This window comes from Malurus melanocephalus, unplaced genomic scaffold (genome assembly GCF_030028575.1).
Source record: "Malurus melanocephalus ecotype Western Australia unplaced genomic scaffold, MMel_1.1 scaffold_40, whole genome shotgun sequence".
Classification (NCBI taxonomy): Eukaryota; Metazoa; Chordata; class Aves; order Passeriformes; family Maluridae; genus Malurus; species Malurus melanocephalus.
In genome coordinates this window covers 636,449-660,216 of record NW_026623272.1, presented here as the reverse complement: position 1 = coordinate 660,216, position 23,768 = coordinate 636,449, and the positions used below count along the sequence as shown (strand labels likewise).

General features: G+C 40.8%; 1 protein-coding gene across 2 annotated transcripts; it reads right to left on the bottom strand.

Annotated features, from left to right (window-relative positions):
• Positions 1-537: 537 nt before the first annotated feature.
• On the bottom strand, positions 538-23,576 carry MBTPS1 (membrane bound transcription factor peptidase, site 1). 2 transcript variants are annotated; one of them, XM_057364576.1, is made up of 23 exons: positions 23,414-23,576; positions 21,140-21,632; positions 19,771-20,028; positions 19,140-19,343; positions 18,659-18,769; positions 17,845-17,954; positions 17,382-17,498; positions 16,347-16,414; positions 15,696-15,798; positions 14,820-14,971; positions 13,823-13,984; positions 13,135-13,279; positions 11,935-12,123; positions 11,208-11,380; positions 10,472-10,587; positions 9,256-9,412; positions 8,349-8,473; positions 7,861-7,938; positions 6,225-6,365; positions 3,736-3,867; positions 3,126-3,252; positions 2,313-2,443; positions 538-1,342 (listed from the first exon to the last, which is right to left on the bottom strand). In XM_057364576.1, exons 2-23 carry the CDS (start codon positions 21,324-21,326, stop codon positions 1,146-1,148), a joined length of 3,183 nt encoding a protein of 1,060 aa, XP_057220559.1. In that variant the 5' UTR covers positions 21,327-21,632; positions 23,414-23,576; the 3' UTR covers positions 538-1,145. The 2 variants fall into 2 exon arrangements, with proteins under 2 accessions (XP_057220559.1, XP_057220561.1); XM_057364578.1 differs by lacking the exon at positions 23,414-23,576 and having other exon boundaries at positions 21,140-22,678.
• Positions 23,577-23,768: the final 192 nt, after the last annotated feature.

Below are 23,768 nucleotides of genomic sequence, written 5' to 3'. Positions count from 1 at the left end.
CAGGCAGCCAACAGCTCCTGGTTCCTCCTAAGAAAAGGTGCTCATTTCGATCAACAATGAAAGCAGTAGGCAGGGAAAACTYCACAATTTCACTACAAAAGAGAGAAGTTATTTCAATGATAGCGACATTAAACAGCACTGCAGGGACAGGGGAAACTTGTGCTCATAGCCTTATTTAGGCCAGTGACAACTCACAGGCTTTCAAGCAGGACAAACCAAAGGAGACTGGGTTTTCCTCTCTGTGACAYCACATGGTGCTGTTAGGTGCCACCCCCATGACAGTTTTCTATACAGCTCTTGGGGAGTTCTCTCCTTTTCATGTGCTGCTGAGTTTTGAAGGTTTCCAGGACTTTGCACTCCCTCAGAGCAAGCACTGTTTGTACGACTGCCCAGTTAGTGCTCCAAAGRGAAGTCTGCAACTTGGGATACTGCTGGCAAGCACAAATACATGGTGGGAACACAGGAGACAGGAAAATATTCTCTACTCAACAATTTGCTCTCTTTGMCTGCCAGTGGAAAGAAGAGCCACTTAGCACGTTGTCTTTGCTTCATATAGATAACATATTTATTGAAAAATCTGCTTCACCAACAATGGTGAAATCATGACCAAAAATTACAAAACATCATGGTAGTTGGCTTTATAAAAATAAACTGCAGGAGTATGCCTCACTGATTTGTACTGGTCTCTCTCAGCCCCTTCCTCCTTTAATGGTGCACGTTATACTCTTCAGCATAATAYCATTCTAGAAAATTGCATTCGATCCAAAAAAATGCACTTGTTTTTCCTTAGCAGAGGCCCTTAAAGTGACTTTTCCCCCACCCTCCCCAACAATAAATATAGAAAATAGCCTCTAAACAAATAAATTTTAGTTTGGTCAGCTTAAAAAAAAGGTCCATTTTCCCCCTCTTGGGATATGTAGTGACTAWGCAGCCATTTAAACAGTATTCAAGTCTTTGGTGGCTTCAGCTGCTTAAAGCTGCAGTTTTATGTACAGACCATCAGCTGACGTTCTTTCTTTTCCTCTCCACAAACCAAAGACTATGAGATGATGTCAGGTGCACAATCACTGCACCTCCACTGGGAGCGATCCATGGCCCTGGAAAGCAACTGGTCAAAGGAAGTCATCTTTGGCAAGGCAGAGCTTTCACACAGAAGGTGTCTTTGGTGGATGAACCTGCTGCATCAGCTGTGGTCGTTTCACTCGCGGTTTCCGTCTCTTTGGCCTGCTCTTYGCTTTGTTGATCTGCACCACAAAGAACGCCAGGACCACCATGGCACCGAGAAAGGCAAAGACGGGAATGGTCTGTCCCACATCCTGRTTGTACCGGCCCGGCATTATACCTAGAAAGGCAAAGAGGTTTGGAAGCCAGCAGTTCCCACGTGAGCCACRATGTCTTTGTGGTGTTAATGCCATTGACCAAAAGGATCTGCCCTAACTCTTGTTCAAAGCCCAGGCAGCCATTAATCAGATTACACTGCAGACAGGAAGATTAACAGCTGCAGACCGATTAGCGAAAATCAGACAGGATGCTAATGTTACAGAAAAGCACCAGTTTTCCACCTTGACCTATTTGGGCACATGAAAGCCCAGATTTCCCCTGTAACAACAATCTTCTGTTTTGCATTAGAAGAGAGATGCAAACACTTGACCGTAATCTTACTACTAAGTAATTGCTGTAATTCAAATCTTGATGGAACAAGGAAAGTGATTTCATGCTTGCTTGCTCCAGAGACTGTTTCACATAGTGAGGATGAGCTGTAAAAACAAACCCTTCATTACAGGTGTCTTTGGTCTAGCAGCTCAGACTGGCAAAAGAGCATGTATGAGGCTTTCCAACTGCTTCCAGCTGGGCCTGCAGTGCCAACTCCTACAAGAGAGCTGCCCACCTGAAAGCTGTTTTGAGTGCTCCACAGTATCTGTTAGTTAACAACTTGCCCAAGGCACCACTCTGACAAACTCTTCTGCCTCTTTTGTGCACTCATGGAAGGAATTTTAATTAGCAGTGGGAATGTGGTCACAGTTCCCAAGGATGGAACACCCATTAGTCTGAACACCAAAACAAACCTCAGCTATCAAAAATACACCCACCAAGATCTTCCTCCCAGTATGTCATGCACACTTTCTATTGAGCAAACTATTCATATGCAAGGACAATCGTCATCAGACAGCGTTTTATAACACAGCCACRTTTTTTCTCACTGAAAATAAACAGTAGCCTCTCACATGGCTGTGCTGTGTTTCAGGTTTTTTTTCAAAGCTCATGCAAAAAGCAAAACCAAAACARCGATTTTCAAACATTTCAGTACTTACCACCAGGAATGTCCCATGCTCCGCTTTCTCCAGGAGACAATGGTCTCACTTGGGGTCGGTTCTGTCGGAAACTGGGCAGTGCCACTTTATCAAGGTCAATTGASAGTAATTTTTGATGTTTCCAAAGGTTGCTAGAAGAAATTTAAAGACAGAGGTGTCTGTCTACTTACTTCATTAATGCAAGGAGTTCTRTAGCAACATATAGAGAAAGTGACAGTACATATACAACCTACATATAACTCACTAGTCTGGACSCAAGGGAAAACCCCACCCATTCTTTAGGTTCTGCAGTTTGCAGGTCTCCAAACTTAAATTCAGACACCTCAGGGACACAATCTAGATTAGCAACTATTTACCAACAACTCTCTCTCTTGCACAGCGTCCCAGAAATAACCACCGGCAGCCCAGCAGACAAGCAAGGGCTGAGTGCTGAGCACTTTCCTTCAAGGGGCTGACAAATAACACAAAGAGAAGGCAGCACTAGCAGAGCTGTCCAAGAAGATGCTTCAGAAAACTCTTTCCAAGGCACACAATGATGATGCCTTTCATCAGGACTGTTCAGTCAAAGTTGGAATCACTGAGTCACAACAGTGACTAGTGAAGTTATTTTTAATTCACACAGTTTCATAGTGTAGCTATTACGTGAGTCAGAATTATTCACTGAAGAGGCATTAATCATTATTTCCTCTTTGCAATCTGGTATTTCTCTAGGAAAACGCATTAAAGCTGTCCCTTTCAAAAGCAGATGGAACAAATAATTTTYTGGTTGAACTCAAAAGTGAGATTTCTTGTATGAGGAAGACATATACTAACCTGGGGGCAGTTTCATTCAAAGGTTGTGGTTTGGCCCAGGACAAATGAGGACAAGCAGGAAGAGACCGGGGTTTAGGGTCTCCCAAGTGAGCCTCRAGCACCTTTGAGTATCGATGCAAATGGTTACCTACAATTCACRGCAGAGAGAGACTGGGTTACCAAAACAGGCAAGATAAGAATTACCAACACTAACTCTGCGCTAAACGGTGCTGCTGTAAACCCAGAGGCTGTTTACAGTAAGGACGACTCATAGCCAACTATCAGTCAGAATTAACCTAAGGGTACCTTACAAAACAGTAATAGTCTGCACCTACCATAGCAGTTAGCCCAAGTTTTTCTGGCAGCATGTGAGATAAGACTGAATGATTTATAATGCTCTGTAGCTAGTAACGAGAATGCCCCCCAGGCATCTGAACATTCCCACTCTCCAAACAGAACAGTTTCTTTCATCTAATCACAACTCTATCACAACAAAACCATGCAATAAGTGATCTCTTTCAGTAAAACAGCAGAAATTTGCAGAGCTCACAACAAACTAACCCTACWGGCCCAGCCTTCCTGCCCTGACACTCCCTCAGCTGCAGGCTCTGCTGGCCACTGAGGCTCTCACCTTCCATGCGCTCGGGGAGGGAGAAGCCGGCTCCCGACGGCGGCCGCTGCCTGTTCTCGGAGTGGCTGAGACTGGGCGGCATCACCCCGTAGGATGTGTACTGCAGCAGGGAATCCAGGAGCCAAAAGCAATCTGTGCATTTCACAGCCCCAAGCCCCAAAACAAGAGATGCATTATACATTTAAAATGGATATCTTTCTGCTAAGAAGGCTTTAATGACATTTAGAATTACAATCCATTTTTCTGGCTCTTGCTTTTCTCCTGAAGTTCTAGGCTCACTTTCAGAAAGATGCAACTTTCAACACTCACCCCACATTCCCCCGGAACACACAAACACAACAGTAACCTGTTCAACCTTAAAATATCTTCCCTTGTGTACCAAACCAGGCTTTTCTGGGGAGCAGGCCATAAAAAAGCAGGTCTCAAATACAGGAATTCCAGGCTGTGCAAGGCCATCCAAGTTTTGGCAAAAATGATGAGGTTTCTCAGTGGAAGCAAAGAAAGCTCTGAATTTCTGGTACAATTTTTAACAGGGAAATGGAGAAGCAACTCTTTTTTTGAAAGGACAAAATAAATAGCTTGCAAGGAAAAATAAGTTGTTGTTTACAGTGCAAGAGTATAACTCATTTGCTTTCTCAACCTTAAAATAACAAACAAACAAACAAAGGAGAAACAGTCTGGCTACATCTCAGCTAAAGGTACAAGCAYAACCTACAGCAGCTGTGGTACAGACCAGGGGAATCAACACCACAGTACACTTGATCATGCTTTTCCTTTCTACTTCAAAAGCACAAAAATGAGGAATCCCTCGTTTTGACTTTCTATGGAATTATTACTGCCTTAATCCAGACCTACCCCTAAGGAACAAGCACTCCAGCTAATTCATGTCACAACTCTAAAGCTTCCCTTTGCAGGAGTAGGACAATGCCTTATCAGCTATTTGCACCACACAGCAAACTATTTTTCTCAGAATTTCTGCCCCCAGGAACAGTTGGCTGGGAACGGGAATTAATCTTCATAATCCCAGTGTCCCTTAAACCCTCACCTTTGATTTTTCAAAGAGGTCAAACAGATTTTAAGGATTTGTATTCACAAATGTTAGGAATTTACCTCAGTTAAAGCCACCGATGTCTCTGCAGGAGRCATAGCTCTTGGTTCACAATTTAACAGCTAATTTTAAAGGATTTCTTTAAAGCATTCCACGCTTTCCTGCTTCAGATGTCACTCTGAATTTAACAGTATTAGGGAGGTCACACAGCATTATTTTCTACTACTTAATTTAAAGCTATCTATCTTCCCTTTTGTCATGTGCTTTCAATAACCTGCAGCAAGTACTACGGCACCAATATGTAGGTGTTAAGGCAACTCACAGGAAGCAATCCAAAGGCAGATAAAGAAAAATCAGGGAGCTGTTAAAAAACCCCAAAATGTATGGTAGAGAAAGGAATGAGCCACAGATGAAGAGCTCCCTTAGGCAGCATGTTCCATTAAACTTAAATAAATTAGGTGAGGGACGGATTGCATAAAATAATACTTTAAAAAAAAGGATTGCATAACAAAATACTTAAAAAAAATATAGATGTACTTTTCATCACAAAAGAAAAATTCAGTTCTGTTCAATAGGAATGCAGAAAAAGACCACATATTGGATTATCTTCCACCCCTCAAGTCACAGATCTACCAGCTTGTGTTTTACATSTCATAAGAAACTCAAGCAACCTCTTAAAAATATGAAGTCAAATCAGAYAAACTGCTAGAAAAAATATTTTATAAGAATCAACCACAGTGTGTGTAAGCAAAGAGCATGACTTCTCCAGGAGTCACAGAAAACACACACCCAACTCACACACTTGCTACCCACAAATGCTTTGACAACAAATGGAAATTYCTACTTTCTGACATATTTACACCAGCTGGTTTGTGTCAAAGTAGAATAACCTGAAAATAGTAATGCACAACTGAAACATTGAACATTACCATAAATCTTCACAGGAAACATTAGAAAGGGAACAAGGCAGGCTGAGGAGCAAACTCAAAAGATAAAATCCATTGTTCCATATGAACATTCCCAAGATGCAACTAGGCAAAAAGTGAAAGGATCTCCTAATGGCCTCTTTACAACTTCAGATCAAGAATGTGTAACTGTTTGTGCCTTCTGCAAACAGAAACACCCCAAAGAAGCAAAGAATTCCACCAACCAAACCCCGCATGCRAAACAACCCACCCCAAAAACCAAAGCTTGTGGAACAGAAAAATCTGTTGTGTGAGGGGAACAGTCTCATCTATCAGACGGCAATTTAATGCGGGGTGCTCTTTTGCTGTAACTGCACCTCACAGTATTTCAGTAGAGCTCTGCAGAATTGAGATTAATCCCCARCCAGGAATATTTAGTCCCTAAAAACCAGCTGCTTCCAGTGGGGGAGCTGTAAAAGCCCCACAGGACAGCTGTCAGTGCAGAACAGTAACTCCCCCTGTGAGGGCTCACACACCTTTCTGGCGATGGCTGTCATCCAGGCAGTTGGAGTCTCCGTACAGAACAATTCTGCCACCGCCTTCCAGAGGAACTTGGTAAAGCCCCAAAATAGGGACATTTTCAATTACAGCAGTCTCCTGCTTTAAAACTTCAAGACCTAAAGYAAAGCACAAATATATTCMATAGCCTGCAGACTACCAATATCAATCTACCCATAAATAAACACAGCCTRCATTGCAAACTCACAAATGCAACAMTGCCCCACATCAGGCCACACGTTTTTGCAAGAAGTTTTCAAAACCCCCACGATGTTATGATAAAAATKAAACTGCTCCAAGAGCCTGATTGTAAACTTTCCTACTGATAGTTTTTTCTTCCTTTGGTGGAGAAAAAGAAAAGACTCCACAACCTGGATTATCCTCAACAAGCTTGAATGAAAAGTTCTAGTATCTTCAGCAAAAGGTTTAAAATCAAAATGTTCTGCTCTTTATGTCATTTCCATCCTTATGCAGAATTCTACAGAAAAGGCCTCCTACCTTTAACATCTGTTTCAAAAAGCAAATTTCAAATTTGTATTAGAAATTTATCCCCTTTACCTGAGACAGTTTAGATAGCAAAAGCAAACCAGAGAGCTCCTCTGCTTAATGGATTGCAATGAAAAGGATTCAACAGAAAAAAGCAGGTCTGGCAGGCTACTTGTCAAATTGACACTTTCTCACATAAAGAAATACCTAAGTCATCAGCACACAGGGATATTGTCTTTCCTCCAGGAAGTTCACACAGATAAGATCTACTGTTCCAAAATTTTCTCCACTAGGCAATCAGCTCTGCTGCACATTGAAATTCAAAAATATAACAAACTCACTGATCTTCTCTGGCAGTTTCTGAGTTCTATCCAAAGCACTGCATGTACCTCTGCTCTCACACTCAAACATCTACACTCATGTGCACAAACCTGACCTGCAACAGCTTAAGAGTTCTGGTCATTTGCTCCTGCTCAGCACTTCCTAAATGCTCATCAAATACAAGATTTTTGTTTTCAAACTGTCTGCTGCCACTGCAGTTATGAATTACCCCCTCACAAATGAAAAGATATTATGATAAAAGAGAATGCAAATGCACAGAGAACAGATCACTGAAGTCTGAGACCACAAGCATCCTGTACGGCTAAAATTTTCCCTTATGACAGTTTAGCTGGTGATATTCTGTCTACTAAAATTTTCTTTATTTATATTCTCATATCACCACAACATTCATGCTAAATATGGCAATGATCAGAGGATATATTTCAGCAGCACTTGAAATTCATGAGAAGCCTGAACAACAAGTAACACAATTATAAAATAATTCCTCCCCTTCCTGAGACACACCCACATGCAATTATTTCCATAAAACAATCACAATAAAGGACTGCATATACACACTTGGGTATTGTATCATTTAATAACTGTATACAARGTCACACTGCAGCTGCCTGTTAGGCACCAACTGCAAAATGAAAAAAATGCAAAAATATATACTCTATCTGTGTGGTTTTAAATTTATTTGTTTTAGACCTTCAGACTTTACAACTTTGCTTGTGCAACTTTGCTTGTGCACAGACCCCAAAATTCTACTCAAAATAGGGAAAAAAAGGGCAAGGAAGCTCCTACCTTGATCCTTAAAAGTCTGTGCGATGACGATGCCATCTTCTGGAAACTTTGCAATACTACACCCTGACGCATAATTCACTGAAAGATACCACAAAACTGCACTTCAGACCAAAAATGACACTACCTCCCTTCCCCACCCAACAAGACCAGGAGAAAACATTCCCAGGAAACTGCACTGAATTTTCACACTTCGACCAATGTGAGTATTTGCAGAGAAGGCATTTCTAAGCACAGCTTCCACGGGTTCACTTTTACACACGGTTTTCAAATCTTTCCATTTAGGAGGTGGACATTACATTTTTTTAAACTGAAAAGCTTAATCAAATACCACAGAAAAAGTCTACATAGGAAGCAATCATTTAAGTATGCATTCTAGACTCTTTTCACTGAATTTGACTGGTTCCCTTAARTCTTGCTCAACCTCAAACTTGCAGAAAACAGTTTTCCAAACACCCCACCCTGTGTAGGCAATGGACACCAGTACTCACTTTCATGACTTGCCATGGTAAAATCCCCTTCATAGAGCCCATCACTAAAGGCCATRTTCCAGACAGAAAGCAGATCATTGAGAGCTGGTATATTAGCACCACCAGTATCAGGCATCCACCACTGCCTGTAAAAATTACAGTGTAACACTGTTCATTAGTATACATGATATACTCCTAAAGTCTGGATAACAGTCATGTGCCTTCCAGCATACAGACTGTTACAAAGACATTTAAATAATGAAACAGAAATCAAAGTCTTATTTAGCTTCAGGGGCATCCGAGCAGCTGTCTCTCTGACAACAATGCTTCTGAGTAAAAGTTAAATAATACTGATGTGAAGATCTCAGTGCATTTCAGCTGCATGAAAAACTTCAACTTACTAGAAATAAATTCAGTCTTACGCACTTTGTTTGGCTAAGCTGACGTACAAATGACAGTCATGTTCCTTGCTTCTCATTTTTTATAATGAAGCAAAATGTCATGTATTTTTTCTTTGTACAATCCATGCAATAATTTCAGTAATGCGTGCACAACTGCTGGTGGAAGCAGTGGTGGCACTACTTGCAACACACATTTTCTTTCTGTTCTGCTCTCCTGAAGTAAAAACACGTCCACTTTTGTTTGTTGGTCTCCAATTTCTTATTTCTTTTCACTGTATATGYTTTTCTTGGCATGAAAAGYARAATACAGARCCAAAGAAGCCTTCACAATCAAGATAAAATAAGTAGTTTTTGCTCCTTAAGCTGCAGTTTAAGGTCCATTTTCCTTCAAGTAATCCCTTCTTACAGCTAACATCCAAGTGCTTAAGTACAGTGTACCGTATCTGGGATTTTTAGGGGTAATATGTGCATAAAATGGMAATTCTGTAATGTTTGAGCTCCTAGAGAACTGAGAAATCGATCAGTACCTTGTGTTTTCATCATAAAACTTGACTTTTCTCATCACAGACGTGTTGTACCAGTCACTAAAGACTATTAGTGAAAGTCCATTATCAACATCCCTCCTCAACTTGGTGATCTCTTCAGGGAAATATTCTTCCTCACTGTCCACCATCAATAAAGTCCCTGTGTGTGAAAGCAGAAACAGGAGTTCACCAGGTTGGTCATTGCAACATTATCTTTATTCACACAACCCACGCAGAAGTCAACACAAGTGCACATTTTGCACAGTCCATGTGCCCTGCTCTGGCAGCTCAACTAATGAAGTCATATTTAACAAAGTAAATAAGAGACAATTAGTTTACCAATGTATCTAAAAATTAGTTTGGCAGAACATCAGGTTTTCAGGGCGTTACTTATTACCACTGCTTGTGTGGTCTCAAGAACTGAATGTGTCAGTTGTACATTTTGCAATTTGGTCTAGTGCTAAYGCAGATACACCCTGGTCAGGAGGTTTTCCACTGCTCCAGTTCCAACAGGCACTCCCCTCACTACTGCAGTCTGGCAGCCAGGTAGACAGCAATCACTYGGAAATGTGGTTTGATTCACACCTTGAAAATTACAACTGCATTTTGTACGTTTGACTAAAATGCCACTGCCACTTTCCTATAACCCTCTCCCACTCCTGTGAACAAGCAAGCACAACAGCTTGGTCTGTACCCTGCCTGGCCAACCTATCAAATTTCCTTCCTGATAAACACAGAAACAAGCCACACACTGCTTTGCTATTGCATACGGTTGGATGAACACTTTASTCACTCTTTTATCTAATCAAAGATCACTAAACATAAAAAAGGAACCAGGATGCACACCTTTGATTTTCGTCTGTTATCAGGTCATGCTTCATTTTGACTGTGCCAAAATCTTTTGGCAAATACAGTTCTTTGTGGGACTGAATACAGAGGGGTATTTTAACCCATTTAAAGGTTGGCTTTTCCTATCTTTTTTTCGTGGTAAGGACAGAACTGTACTTATTCTACTAAACTCCCAAGCAAGCTTCTCCAGCAACACTCTACACAACTAAATATCAGCACATAAATAATAAATACTCCCACTGCCAAAATATTTTTTCTACTACCATTAGAATTTTTATTTGCACCCCCAAAACATTTTTGTCTTCCAACGAAAGGTCACTTCAGAAKAAGGTTAACAGTATGAAGAACAAGGCAATTAATTCATGCTTACCATACTGACTTGCATCAAAACATGTAAACGGGGAACCAAGAACCTCAACAAAGTACCCCATGCTCCTGAGGTGCTGGTACATGTCCCTGAAGTTTGTGTGGATATGGTCACCATTCCTTTGAAAGAGAAGAGTGTTGAAGTCATTTAGATCTGACACGCAGAAAYCTGATTTCCACACTTTTTTGATTTTCTTAAATCCTGTCCACCTGCCACRTACTCCAAGAAGTTTCCCAAAAGCTTATGTCCTGGTCATTAACCCAATTTGAGACACTGTTGCATGATTTTTCCTACAGATGCTTCCCCCCTCCATCTACGAAAGGTGACAAGTCAGCCAAGCCTTTCCCTGCTTTGAAGACAAGTCTCCCTCAACACACAAGGGGACTCTTTTTGTCTTTTAAATTGTCAAGTTTGTTTGATAAACAAATGCTGAAGCAGTTAATAASGTGTCCCCCTTAACTTCCAGGGAGCAATTAGGTCAGAATAGAAAAGCCAAACAAAAATCTCAGTATCTTAAATGAGCATTTTAAAAGCTTTTCACTTCACGTGAATTAAACCATAGAGCACAAAAAACAATCCTGCACCAAAAGCATAGTCCAAGTACTTTTCATGGATTTCTTAGAAAAGATAATCCCATGCCTCTCTGAAAAAGGCCAGAACTATGGCATTCAGTAAAGTTATACCAGAACATTAACACACAATGAAGAAATACTGATTGAATAGAACCTGAGATAAATACCAATCTAACGGATCATTCTTCATCCTCAAATTATCCCTGGGGAAGTATCCTGGAGGATAACGGAGGTTGTGATATTGATCCCAMAGGACTCGCTTACTACGAGGTGGAGTAGGAATAATCTTCACTTTTATTGGGAGCTTCACTGTAGAAGTCTGCTCTGCACCATTCTTAGACTGAAGGACAGAAGAAACTACAATGAAATCCTTTTTCCCCACTGGAATCAGTTAACCATGGATTGTAAAATACCAAAAAACTGCAGGTATCACATCTACTTAGTCACCAGTACCAGCTCCAGAGACAAAGAGATGACTTTTCCTTTCTGAACTCAGTTTATAATTATGCTCAGAATGTAMAATACTTGACATATGTTACAACTGTGACTGGGTTCGACTGTTCAGAATCTTAAAAGTTTCTCAGGAGCAATTAAGCATGGTTCTAGAAGAAACATATTTAAGCAATCTTTTCCAAAATACATTACTTAAAATTCACAATAAACAAATGAAATTATGATGTTGGTCTCAAAAGAGAGGTTTCCTGATTCTAAATTGTATGCAATTTGCTCTCAACTATAAAGATCATTATTTGTACTCTTTAATTTCTTGACCCCAATCTAACGTATGATTCAAATGATAGGGCTAGAGCAAACCATGAAAACCAAGGTATTTGTATATCAGAAAGCAGTTTTAATAATTCTTAAGCCAGAAAATCCAAAATGCACAGAACTTACTTCATTTTCTGCAGGGGATGATACTGTGATCATAACATGACCCTGAGCAATGCCTTCCCAAGATGCTGCTTTCTTTGCTACAGAGATGGAAATTGCCAAATATCCAGACCAAGGCCACAAGACAGGGGAATAGGAGAAAGCCACCTCAATGTTATCCCCATTTTGAGGGAGATAGGGTTGCCAGTCTGGCTGTGAAATGAAGAATACAGAATATAGATAACACAGTATTTGCAATTGCTAATTTTGGCACACATAGCCTCTTTATCTGCATGAAGTAATAAATATTAGCTCTTCTGAAGATTATGTCACATTTTAAAATGCCCACCAAGCCCAAAAGTTTTGCGGTGTGTCAGTGAATCAACACAATCTCAATGACCCAGACTAGAGGCTTTTCAGAGGCAGGACTGTAACAAGCTGCCCGAGTCAACCTACTTTAWCATTCTGAGGTCATGTGCAACACAAGAACACAAGATTTCCCGTTGGTAACAAAGTGAGCTAACAGTGTAACAGACAGAGACAGGCAAATTACACCATCTCTGTGCACTACCAGGAGATAATGACCCTGGGTRAGAGCTTCAACGCCCTTTAATGTAAGCTTCAATCTAAAACAGACCTTAGGAGTCACATGGAAATATTGAAATTAGGCTAGAGTTACAGGACAAGTGTCTTCTTTAACTTGTATCAATTCTCAAATCTAGTTYGCATTTAAACTTCATTAAAAGTGTCTCTAGCCAACCAACATGCTCAACAWCACTTGTATGAAAGAACAGGCCTGGCAGCAGAACTTAGTTAAGTTGATACATTCAAGTCACTGTGACCCATGGAAGAGACATGATTGAGTGTCAGGATTCTTACTGAGATCATTTGTGCTCCAGGCCAAAAAAAAAAAAAAATAGTAAAGTCTACCCAGAAGATTATAAGTGCTATTTGACAATACAAAGATATCTCTAAGTACATCTTAGTTCAAACTGGTTTTGCAAAGACAAAATGTTACACGCCCCTGAAACCAATGCATTGCTTGAAAACTTGGTACACAGTGTTGACAAATCCTCCAATCTGGGCGTACCCTTTAATCAAACATTTTTCATCTCTTGCTCCCAGCAGTGAGGTTTGTCCTACAAAATTCATAGCTAAAGTAGTATTTTTGGAAACGTTTTGGCAAAATTTCCAGTCAGAACTTGGAACAGCRTTAATACTTACCTTGTCTACAATTCTCCCTGTGACTCCCATGCCATTAAGGATAGTAACATTGACAATAGTTGGCATCCCTCCATAATATATGGGCTGAGAACAATAGGGCCACATGTAGGGACATTCAGTCAAGTCAATATAGCTTGGACTCAAACTACAGCAGGATGRAGGAGGGAAAATTTGAAGAGAGAATAAAAATCAATGAACAGAAGAAGAACAAGCCACTACACAGAACTGTGAAAACAATTCAGATAAACCATGCCAGTCATAGTTTATCAAGATCTCGTCTCACTTCCCAAATATGCCCCAAAATACACCTTCTACTTTTTTTTTTAAGTTTTGTGAAAAGATTTTCACACACTAAAAAAGGAAACTTTTCAGTACAGGGAGAAGGCCTTTACTCTCTAAAGTAAAAACTTAAGTACTTTTCCACTGTGTTCTCACATTATTCATAACATCTAAGGCTAGAAYGGAAAATGATCATCCCCTACACACTGCTATACTTAGGTGGAAAAAAACTTGGGACTTTTCATTCATTTTCTTGTCAGAATTCATGCTTCAGAATACACAAGACTTGTGCAATTCCTTGCTGTCGCACAAGCACAGATTGCTCAACTAAGCTACCTGCATCACCTGCTCTCTTAAACAAAAGAGCAAATCATAGTGCACCATTGATTAATTAAGGATTAAAATTAACCTGGCCTGTGGTTTATAGCTGTTGAGGATCTGATAAGCTCTTAGAAGATCCAATTTGCCATGTCCTTGCTCAAACATGTTGACTCCAGGAAGTCTCCGTGCTGATGCAATAAGGGCCTGCTTCATACTTGCTGGATTCACCATTTCACGCTTCTGAACGGTGCTGAAACAGGAAGTAAGAGATCACAAAATCAGTTTGCAGTAACATCTGCTSTTCATATTTGTCTATTATTGCTTGATTTCTCATGATACAAATGTAGAAGAGGAACAAGTTCCTGATATATTGCTCTTTAAAACTAACAATACATTCATTTTTCTCCTTACAATGTGCTCCATGACYAGCCATTACAATCAGGGCAGTATCCTTATATTCCAAATAAAATAGCTGTCTTTYGAGGGGGAAAAACAGCTCTGCTGTTCAAACTAAAATGCACCAATTTATGGAGGAAATACGATGGTGACTTTGAATTTTTTGCATGTTTCTCAAATAAAGATTTGTCTCATCCATATGGAGCAGCTATAACAAACACARGGTATGGACTTGCAGTTTCCTCTTTCAAGTTCTTTAGTGTGCAACAGCTGACTTACGCAACAGGACAATGGCCATAAAACCCTGCATCCTATAAAATTTACAAGTACATTGGTAATTACCTGCTAAGGGTGCCTACTTTGAGCAGCTGCTCTTTAACAACAGTTGAAATAAGTTCAGCAATCCCAAATGATTAAAAAATGTGACAAGATTGCCTCCTAGTCCTGCTCACCCTAATTATATCCTCAAACACCTAACTATYATTCCACACAGTTACTATTCAYCCAGTTTTTCTCAWGAAACATAGAGGTAGCTAGACAAGGTAACGATTCAGGCAGGACAGTAGTGATTTTATTCTCTGTTTTGCAACATCTAAACACAATTTAGTTTTATTTGGTGGATTCCTTTAGAGGGAATTTTATGACCCTCCTGACTGATACCTGTTAAGAGATTTTTCATTAAGATTTACCTCACTAACAAAGTGACAGCACCTGCCACCACAGGAGATGCCACACTTGTCCCAGAGAGGGAGCGGCATCCACCTTTCATACCAGACCCTCTCACTCCAGAGCCGTAAGTGACAATATCAGGCTTCACTCTGCCRTAACCTCCAGGCAGCTCCTGTGAAAGAAAACAAATGGATTATTGCCCTAATGTATAATGGATACTGGAGGCTTCACCTGGGCATTTAACTTAATGACAGGTCATTCATAAGTAAAATCAGCAACTAAATTAGCCAAGGTTCAGCATCACAGAATAGCTGCTAACCTAAAGGACTCAAGCTGTTTAGGGTAAGTTCTCATCGTTTCAACATTACTGCTGATCACTATCTCTGCTAAGCATGAAACCACTGACTAAATRATAACCACACTGCTACTGGATACACAAACAGAAACATGTGACAGACCCCTTCACCTAGATCACAGTGTGAGCTCATCTGAAATCATGTGCACCATAACCACCACCTCAGCTCCACAGGCCAGTAAGTGCAATGTTACATGTAACACCRGAAATCCTAGGATTTTTAAACTAAAGGACAAGAGCAGGCCTTCATGTTTGCAGATTTAACCACACAGACAAGTCCTCACCATCAATCAAAAGGAACTAGATGTTCTATAAATTCATCAAAAATGTCAGTAGGGGTCAGGACTAATAGTGGGAAACCCCGAAAAGAACATTAAGCTTCTTGCTTAAACACTTACAATTTCTAACTATTCTGATCTCTGATGAAGTATCTTCTCATTTTTACTCCAACATACAGAACTGGCCATTCAAAAAAGGTAGCCCTTCCAAGGCTCYCTTATTTTGGCTGCAAATGTGAATGGCCATCATCAAAATATCTTACCCAAGTGGTCATTCCCCTAGATGAAAAGCGAGCTATATTATCTTCAAAGTCAATGCCACCTACTCCAATCACATCCATCTGGTCAGCAGGATTATTGAGAGTCCTAGAGTAAGTTGGGAGATAAGAAGAAAAAAAAAATTGAAACAACACCCAAAAAAACAAGATACAGTCGTAAGTTTATCCCGGTAACAGAAGTGCTGCCATCAGATTACTTATACTTCATAGGTGACAGCAACTCATCAGGCAGTTACTAACTCAGTAACTATCAGACTGTGTGCCTTGAAGACAAAACAAAATCTGTTTTTAGGCATTTACTGTAGAAGTACAGCACAAATCGTTCTGGGTTGATCCCTTCTATATTCCTTAAGTACAAGAACAGTACCCAAAGATGTCTGCTCATACTGACAGGGATATGTCAGCTATAAGCACTGCTATTTTTCTTTCACCGACTTTCCACCATTTCAAAGAAAAATATTTAGTTAAGTACTTCCCAAAATGCAAGCAATTAAGGACAGTGAAAAGAGTTTAACTGGAGTCATTTTCTAAGATTAGAAAAAAAAAAGGAGAGAAAACTTCCTGACCAAGCAAAACTACTTCCAAACCCACATACCAACATAGCTGGGACCCTTTGAAGCGGTTGCTGACACTCACCCATATAAAGGGCCATCGTTGCCAATAGCAGAGACCATGATGACATTGTTGGCAGTCAGCTCCCAAACCTATAAAAACCAATGTTTACAATAAGGCTCTGCCACCAAAAAAGAGACTTTTCTAACAGACTTAACTTCTTTCTGAGTCTTAGAAGATACATCCYACTGTATATCCACTATTAAGCTCCAAACTTCCTTAAGACAATTTGAGCAATAACCCAGCCTCGGCAGCAACACTGCTGACAGAACCTTTTTAAAGTTACACCAAAGGAATAACTCTTGTCTGTAACAAGCACTGCAGATGTCAAAATCAAGTAGCTCTTATGAATCCCCTCCAGTAGTACTCTGGGGAGTACAGTGAAGTCACTGTTAAACTAAATTTCAATGCAGGTTATCATAAAAAAAACAAGGAAGAATTTATACCCCAACCCCCTTAACTGCCCTTTACAAAGAAAGACTATATTCTTTTTTTGAAAACTAAATTAATTCACGTAATGCTTTTGAAGACCAATAATGCAGTGAACTATGACATTTACAAAGACAAAAACCTAATTCCATCTGAACCAAATCTCTTGGCATGCAGCTGAATCACTTTTTACCTGCAATTTTTAGCTATTTGTTCTTAAATTCACTAAAATCAGATCATTCTTTTTTTTTTTTTTTTTTTTTTTTTTTTTTACCATGAAATAAATTAACCATGCAGAGATTTAGGAAAAAAACTCCAAGAGTGGATTTCAGTTAAGCATTTTCTATTTAAAGGTTCTTTTGGTTGTCTTCTTGGGAGTAATTTCCAAGCAAATTATCAAGCATTTTATTAAAAAGCATTTTCCATAACTCTGTAAACATATGGGTTGTGCTTGGGGTTTTTTTATCTCAATCCTTATACCTACTCCTAAGAGTCTGTACATTGTACAAAGTTTCTATCACAGAAATGAAACACAGAAACTGTCAGCAGGACCAGATGGAAATAAGCATTTCTGCAAGTCCAACATTTGTGTGAGAGATASAAACATTATGCCCACTTCCTCATACTAACTTTGTCAACAAATGGATGATCCATGAAGTCTGGTCCACCAATACTTAGATTCAGTACATCTATCTTCTTTAAAATTGCATAATTAAAAGCATCCAGAAACCAAGATGTATACGAGACCTATGTAAGATAGAGGGGCACAAAGTTACCATTAAAAATATCCAGCGATTTCATGACAATACAGACTTTAGACAGAAAGCAGAAACAACACCAAAATAAAGCACAAAAGTGACAATGGTCTTAAATTTCTAGTGCTCAGTACATTTGGGTGACYGTTCCACTATACATATACGATTTCCGCATACTATTTCTGAAAAATATACCACATTTGGAAACTGTCAGAAAGTTGTMTCCATCCCACTTATTAATGTCTACATGTATAAGGGCAATGCAATACTCCCAAAAAAAGGATTAATACAGCATTAACCTGAAAAGGCAAGAATTTAAATGCATGTAAAATAGCTACCTGATTATTAGTGAACACTCTGAAAATGTGCAGTTCTGCATTTGGAGCAAACCCCTGGCATTCCCTCATGCTGGCTATCACACCTGCTACGAAAGTCCCATGGCCTAAACCTATCACCAAGAGAAGGAAATAAAATAAGACATTAGAAGAGAAATCATTTCATTGCCAAGGATTTTTACCTTTGAACATCAACTATAGCAAAAATCACATCACTTTAACAGAYTTTACAACTACAAATACTGGATTCAGTCCTAGTCTTTCTGAACCACATTCTGCTACCAGGTTCAGTGAGGTCAGAATTTGCAGCATTGTTTAGCCAGACAATCAGAAAGTTGGGTGATACATTCTCCAGTCCATCCACTCCTGAACGCTACCAATGAAATCATGACAGCAAAACAGTATTTTGGAAAATGCAGCTCAGAAAGTCAACGCATTTTAAYGCAGACTTCTGAAAGGATTTTTATCCTGACTCTGCAATAACCATATTTTGTTAAGCATTAGCAATGAACACAACATTTTTTTGTCCAAAAATAATTTGGCTTTTGCTTTATTTGACTGTCTATATTATATTTTTGTACTCCAAATCTGCCTGTCCAGCAACTCTCTGGGCACAGAACTAACAGAAAGAGCTACCAAAATCTGGCGTTGCAATGCAAAGAAATTAYTGTGTAAAGAAAACTACGGAAGTGCATACAAGACTGGGCAATATAAGCATCTATCTCAAGATACAGAGTTTTAAGAGRTATTAGCAGTACAGCAGTAAGCAGCACAAAACACACCAGTGTCAGGAATAGCTGAAAAATTGCACACTCACCATCATCCAAGGTTCTCTCATTAGTCCAGTTTGTTCTCTCCTTTACATTTTTGAAATGTGGATGTTTCTCACTCAGACCAGTGTCAAACACTGCTACTCTCACACCAGCACCTATTAAGAGAAAACCATTACTTTTTTTGATTCAGCTCCATAGCAAATCTATTCAAACAAGTTAAAAGAGAAATTATGTTTAATGTAGTATGCAATTTACAATCTACATGAGTTACAGATCTTAAATAAACCCATATTCCAATTCAGAAATTCAACCAAAGGTCATAAACATGACCAATCCTCCCAAAGTACAATACACACACACAGACAAGCATTCAGTAAATATACAATGCATTTCAAACCAAATTATTTCTCAACCTTCACAGCCTAGCACCCTGTGAGAGGTTAACTCGAGTCAATTAGCCTCTCCTTACACTTCACTTGTTTTTCCAAGAAGGTCATTGTTCTCAGGCAATAAGCAAAAGCATACCTGTGTAACCCATCTGCCAGAGGACATCTGCCTGCAAGGTCTGAGCAACCTGGCGAGGGATGGCTCTCAGCAAGCGCCTGCTGGAGTGCCGGCCGGTGGCGTGCCAGAAGCCAGAACCCAGAGAAAGGCTTGCTCTCCTCAAGGGCCGGGATGACTGCCACTTCTGAGTCCACCTGGTTTCGTTGCAGTGCAGCACTGGATCAGCTGTGTAGAATTAGGATGAAGGAAAGAAAATACAGTATGAGGAAAACCATAAAAGAATTGACTCTTACGCAAACATAAGACATCATATTGTTACAAAAAATGGTTTTAGATTATTGAGTATTCAGTTTCTTCAATCAAAATGGGTAAAAGCTGCTMGTTTATCTAAGAGGGATACAGAGGTCCATAGTCTCAGGTAACTGACTGCTGCAAAAGAAATATTTCTATGCTGTAGACAGAAACATACCATGCTTTAGCAAACATATGACAAGACCCTGATAATTTTATAACCAAAAGAAGAGATTTCTGCTAATTAAAGAAAAAATGCAGAGTACTTCTCACTTGCGTAACACTAAACTGATGGTTTGAAATAAGGGTAAGAACACTTTTCCAAAGCAGATCCCATGCAGCCACACAGAAAGTAACTTACATTCCAAATACTTGAGCGACCGAAAAACCTTTCGCTGAGGTGTCACACGYTTGATGTTTGGATGATCTTCCAGTGTGAGGACTCCATCCTTCTGCTTCTCGTTGATCTGAATAACTTCAAAATCACTTGGATAGTCACTAGCTGGGTTGTTGCGAGGTACAATTCTCCAGTTTTCAATATCACTGCTTTTTAGTGCACTTGAAATAAATTTACTTCGAGCTTTAGCTGTGAAGTATCCATTAAAAGCCACAATATACTCTGGAACAAGAGCACAACTTTATCAGAACTGGTGTTTAAGCAGCTTATTCATGCATTCACATTGCAAAGTCTGAGTTTTCCTTTATTCAGAACAAATAATCACAATGAGGCACTTTTTTTTGCTTTTAGAAGTTTGCAATTTATTTCTGAACTATGTGATGGGAAGGGGTGGTAAGTGTTGCATCAGGAAACCTAAGAATTATGACAAAAACCTTTGAAAGGATGGTAGAATTGTAAGTATCAGGGACAGGTGAAACAATGAGAGGAGCAGGGGRGAGGGAACAGATTTGCTGTTACAAACTGATATGCCAATTCAATGTTGTTTCTTGACAGGTATGGTTTAAAGACTGCATGGTACTGAGCTTTAGTGCAAATTASTGACACCATGGCAAGCTCAGAAAAGAAAGTCAGATTCAACAATCCAGTCCTTGACCTGCACCAGTGATTTGTGAGCAGGCTCAGCCCCGGCTTACAACACTATATTCATCCTGTTAAGGCTGTGGCCAGCTACCTGCAGGAATGTCATTCCTGCCATCCTGCCTGCAAGCACCCAGGCATAGCTCAGCTTCACTGCTGGAAAGTTCCTGAGGCAACACGTGGATGCAGGGTCAAGGTATCTACTGCTACCCTTTGCCATCTCAGCAGTGGCATCTGCCTCACTCTGCCTTTCATCTGCTCCYTTCACAGTTATCTGCCATTTTTTCATTCAAGTATTGCTTCCAAACTTTTAACAAATCCACAGAGACCTCTCGCTTTTCTCACCCTTTCAAGGCCTGTGTGGTCACATTTCATGAAAGAGCCTCAAGCACACCACTGGCCAGGTCAAAATAAACAGTGACTAAACACATCAAACTTGCCCACCTGAGCCTCCACACTCCATTTTCAGTTTTAACATMCTCTTGATTTCCCTCTCCCTTCTCTTGTTGTTGGAACACTGTCTCCAGCTAAACAAAGCATCTTTGTAAAAGTGTTCCTCTTTTTRAATATAGAGAATTTAGCAGATGATGTGCTTCTACAGAAACCCTGAATGCTAAAGTTGCAAACATCACAAATCAGTAACATACACRTGAACATGACATGGATTACTTTTTACTGCTTAACTCTTTATTACCATGCTCCACAACTGTCGAAGTGAACTCCACTTTCAAAGTAAGGCGTGAACATCCAGGACATACGTGAGCCTCATGAGARGAATTCCCTACTCTGGTACCAAAGTGTTTTTTGCCACAGAGTAAAATAACAACCAGAACAAGCCAGATGTTTGCAAACTTCATGGTCATAGAAGAAAATGGTTTCATTCCAAAAATTCCATATAATCAAATCACAGTTTTCTTCTTTATAAACTAGTTCATTTTTGTTCCAGGAAATGTTGCTTTCACTGTGCTGATCAACTGGATATTCCTAAAGCTGGATCCAAAATAAGCAGAGATTTCATGGTCTTTTCAGGTCAAGCCTAGTGAACAGGCTCATTTCTTTCTACGCTTCTTCTCCATTTTGCATACAATGATTCGGTCACTTGGGATGTGGCAGCTGAGTCCTGTACTCCATTTCTGATGGCAAAGTTAACTCCCTAGAAGAATTAGCAAAGCTGATTGCAAGCCAACCTGTAAGGCAGTGCAATATAAAAAATAATTAGATGCATGTTTGTGCAACTTYATAATCTGAAAATCACCCAAAAAAAGACACCTTTGGCAGTTCATTTTACAAATAATAGGGGGAAAAGTTGTTCATATTTCATTTAACCATTTTCCACCATGTCTTTGCCTTACTCAGACAAGAGMACGTGTGAAACACTCAGATATTAACCTGGCTACACAAGAGGCAACAATGACCACCAAAATCGACCCCACTTCATCTACATGGAGCAAAGAGGAAAAAATGACATGCAAATCCCATGGCAGGGGGAAAAAGTGCAAAATAAAATACTAACATAAGTGTCCACAGACACTTAAAAAAGCATGTTTTTTTTGCCAATCAGAAACATAGCAAATAGAAATAATGCTACAGAGCATCATTTTACACAAGAACAATCAGATTCAAACTCTATGCCAAGGCCAGGTAAGGACAAGAGGTACCAGTGGAGAGGCAAAGTTGCAGTGCCTATGCTTGAAAATCTGCATTAAAAAAGTCTTTCGAAATTTGAGCTGGGGTGTGTGTTACTAAAACATGGGCACCTGAGAAAATAAGACCTGATAACAGCATGCAATAATGTGAAGTTAAAGGAAAGTGTTGCAAGTGTTTTTCATATGGACAGACAGCCTCTTCCCCTTAGGTTCCAAAGTGCATAATACACTCAAGAAAAATTGCAACGCTAGTATTCTTCTGAATTCCAAACACTCAACCAGCAACTGAGAGATAGAAGGCCATTAAAAGATAAGGAAAGAGAAACATTTATGTCTGGTTTGTCACAGCACCTGGAGAAGCAGAACAGAACAGTACTTTGCAGCTGTGATGAGGACTGGAAAGTAGGAGCCTGATCAATGAATTCACATGATTTAGGGGAATGATAGGCTGACCTCACAGCACAATAACAGATTAATCGAGTCTGAATGCAACAGCTGTTACTTCATTTTTATTTAACTTTATTTAGCATTGTCAAGTATTTCCTTGTAACAGGGACAGAAATACCCTCTGTTTTTATTTGACTGACAACACCGAACTGCTTGTGGTTATGAAGTTTCCCCTTCATTCCGAACTCAACAGAATTACAGTGCATTGACTCCTGGCCTTGGCTAAGCTCTGCCTGCCTTTATCACTTCATCGGTTAATAACCCCTATAGCAATAAAATAAAACAACCACACAAATGAGCAAAATAAACACCCTTCTGGCTGATAACAGGTTGTATGTAAGCACGATAATGAAATACGATGGAAACTAAGAGCAAAGGAACAGCATGCCCACAGGTTTATTCTGTTAAACACCCATACCGTGAGGGGCTGGACGGGACTCACTCACACTTGCCAACTTGCCCCTGCCCTAGAAGAGCTATGCTTGGAGTCACTCCCTGCCTTTTTCGAAGMGGGCACCCCATCCCGAGGACTGGGCACGCCGCAAGAGTCGCCGGCTGCGAGAGCCCTGCGGGGAACCGGCTGCAGCGCAGCTCCGCCGGTGCCACGAGCGAGCCCGGTGAGCCCGTGCCCGGTACCGCCCCGGTCGGACTAAMGCCGCAGTGAGCGCGGCCGGACCCCGTGAGGGCAGAGCCGCCGCTCCCGGCCCGGGCAGGGCGGAGATGCAGTGACAGCCGGCGGGGAGAGCCCCGCGCCGCGGCAGCGAGCGAGGCAGCCCCGCAGACGAGGGCAGCGAGCACCGCCCCGCCCGCGCCCCAGGGCCCTGAGGGAGCCGCGGCGTTCCCGTCCCGTCCCGCTCGCCCCGTCCCGTGCTCACCGCGCCGCCGCCGCCGCCGCCCGGCCCACCGCCATCTTGTGCGCTGTTTACCGCCGCGCTCTCGCGAGAGCCAGGAGCGCCGCGCATGCGCGATGGCAGCGGGGCCTCCGGAAAAGGCGCTCCGAGTCCCGTTACCCCGGCGGGGCTGAGGGGGCTGAGTCCCGCAGGGAAGGGGGGGGACACGCCAGCATCGCCCTCCTCAAGGGCCTTTTAAGCCTATGCCCAAATTAAATGTACTGGTTTAAAGCCCCTTTGCCAGCGAGCCAAAGGCGTTGTTGGCAACACAGCAGTTTTATCCCGCACAGTTGAAGCGAACGGCTTTAAAGCCCAAGTGAGATTGGCGTCAGCTGTGGAC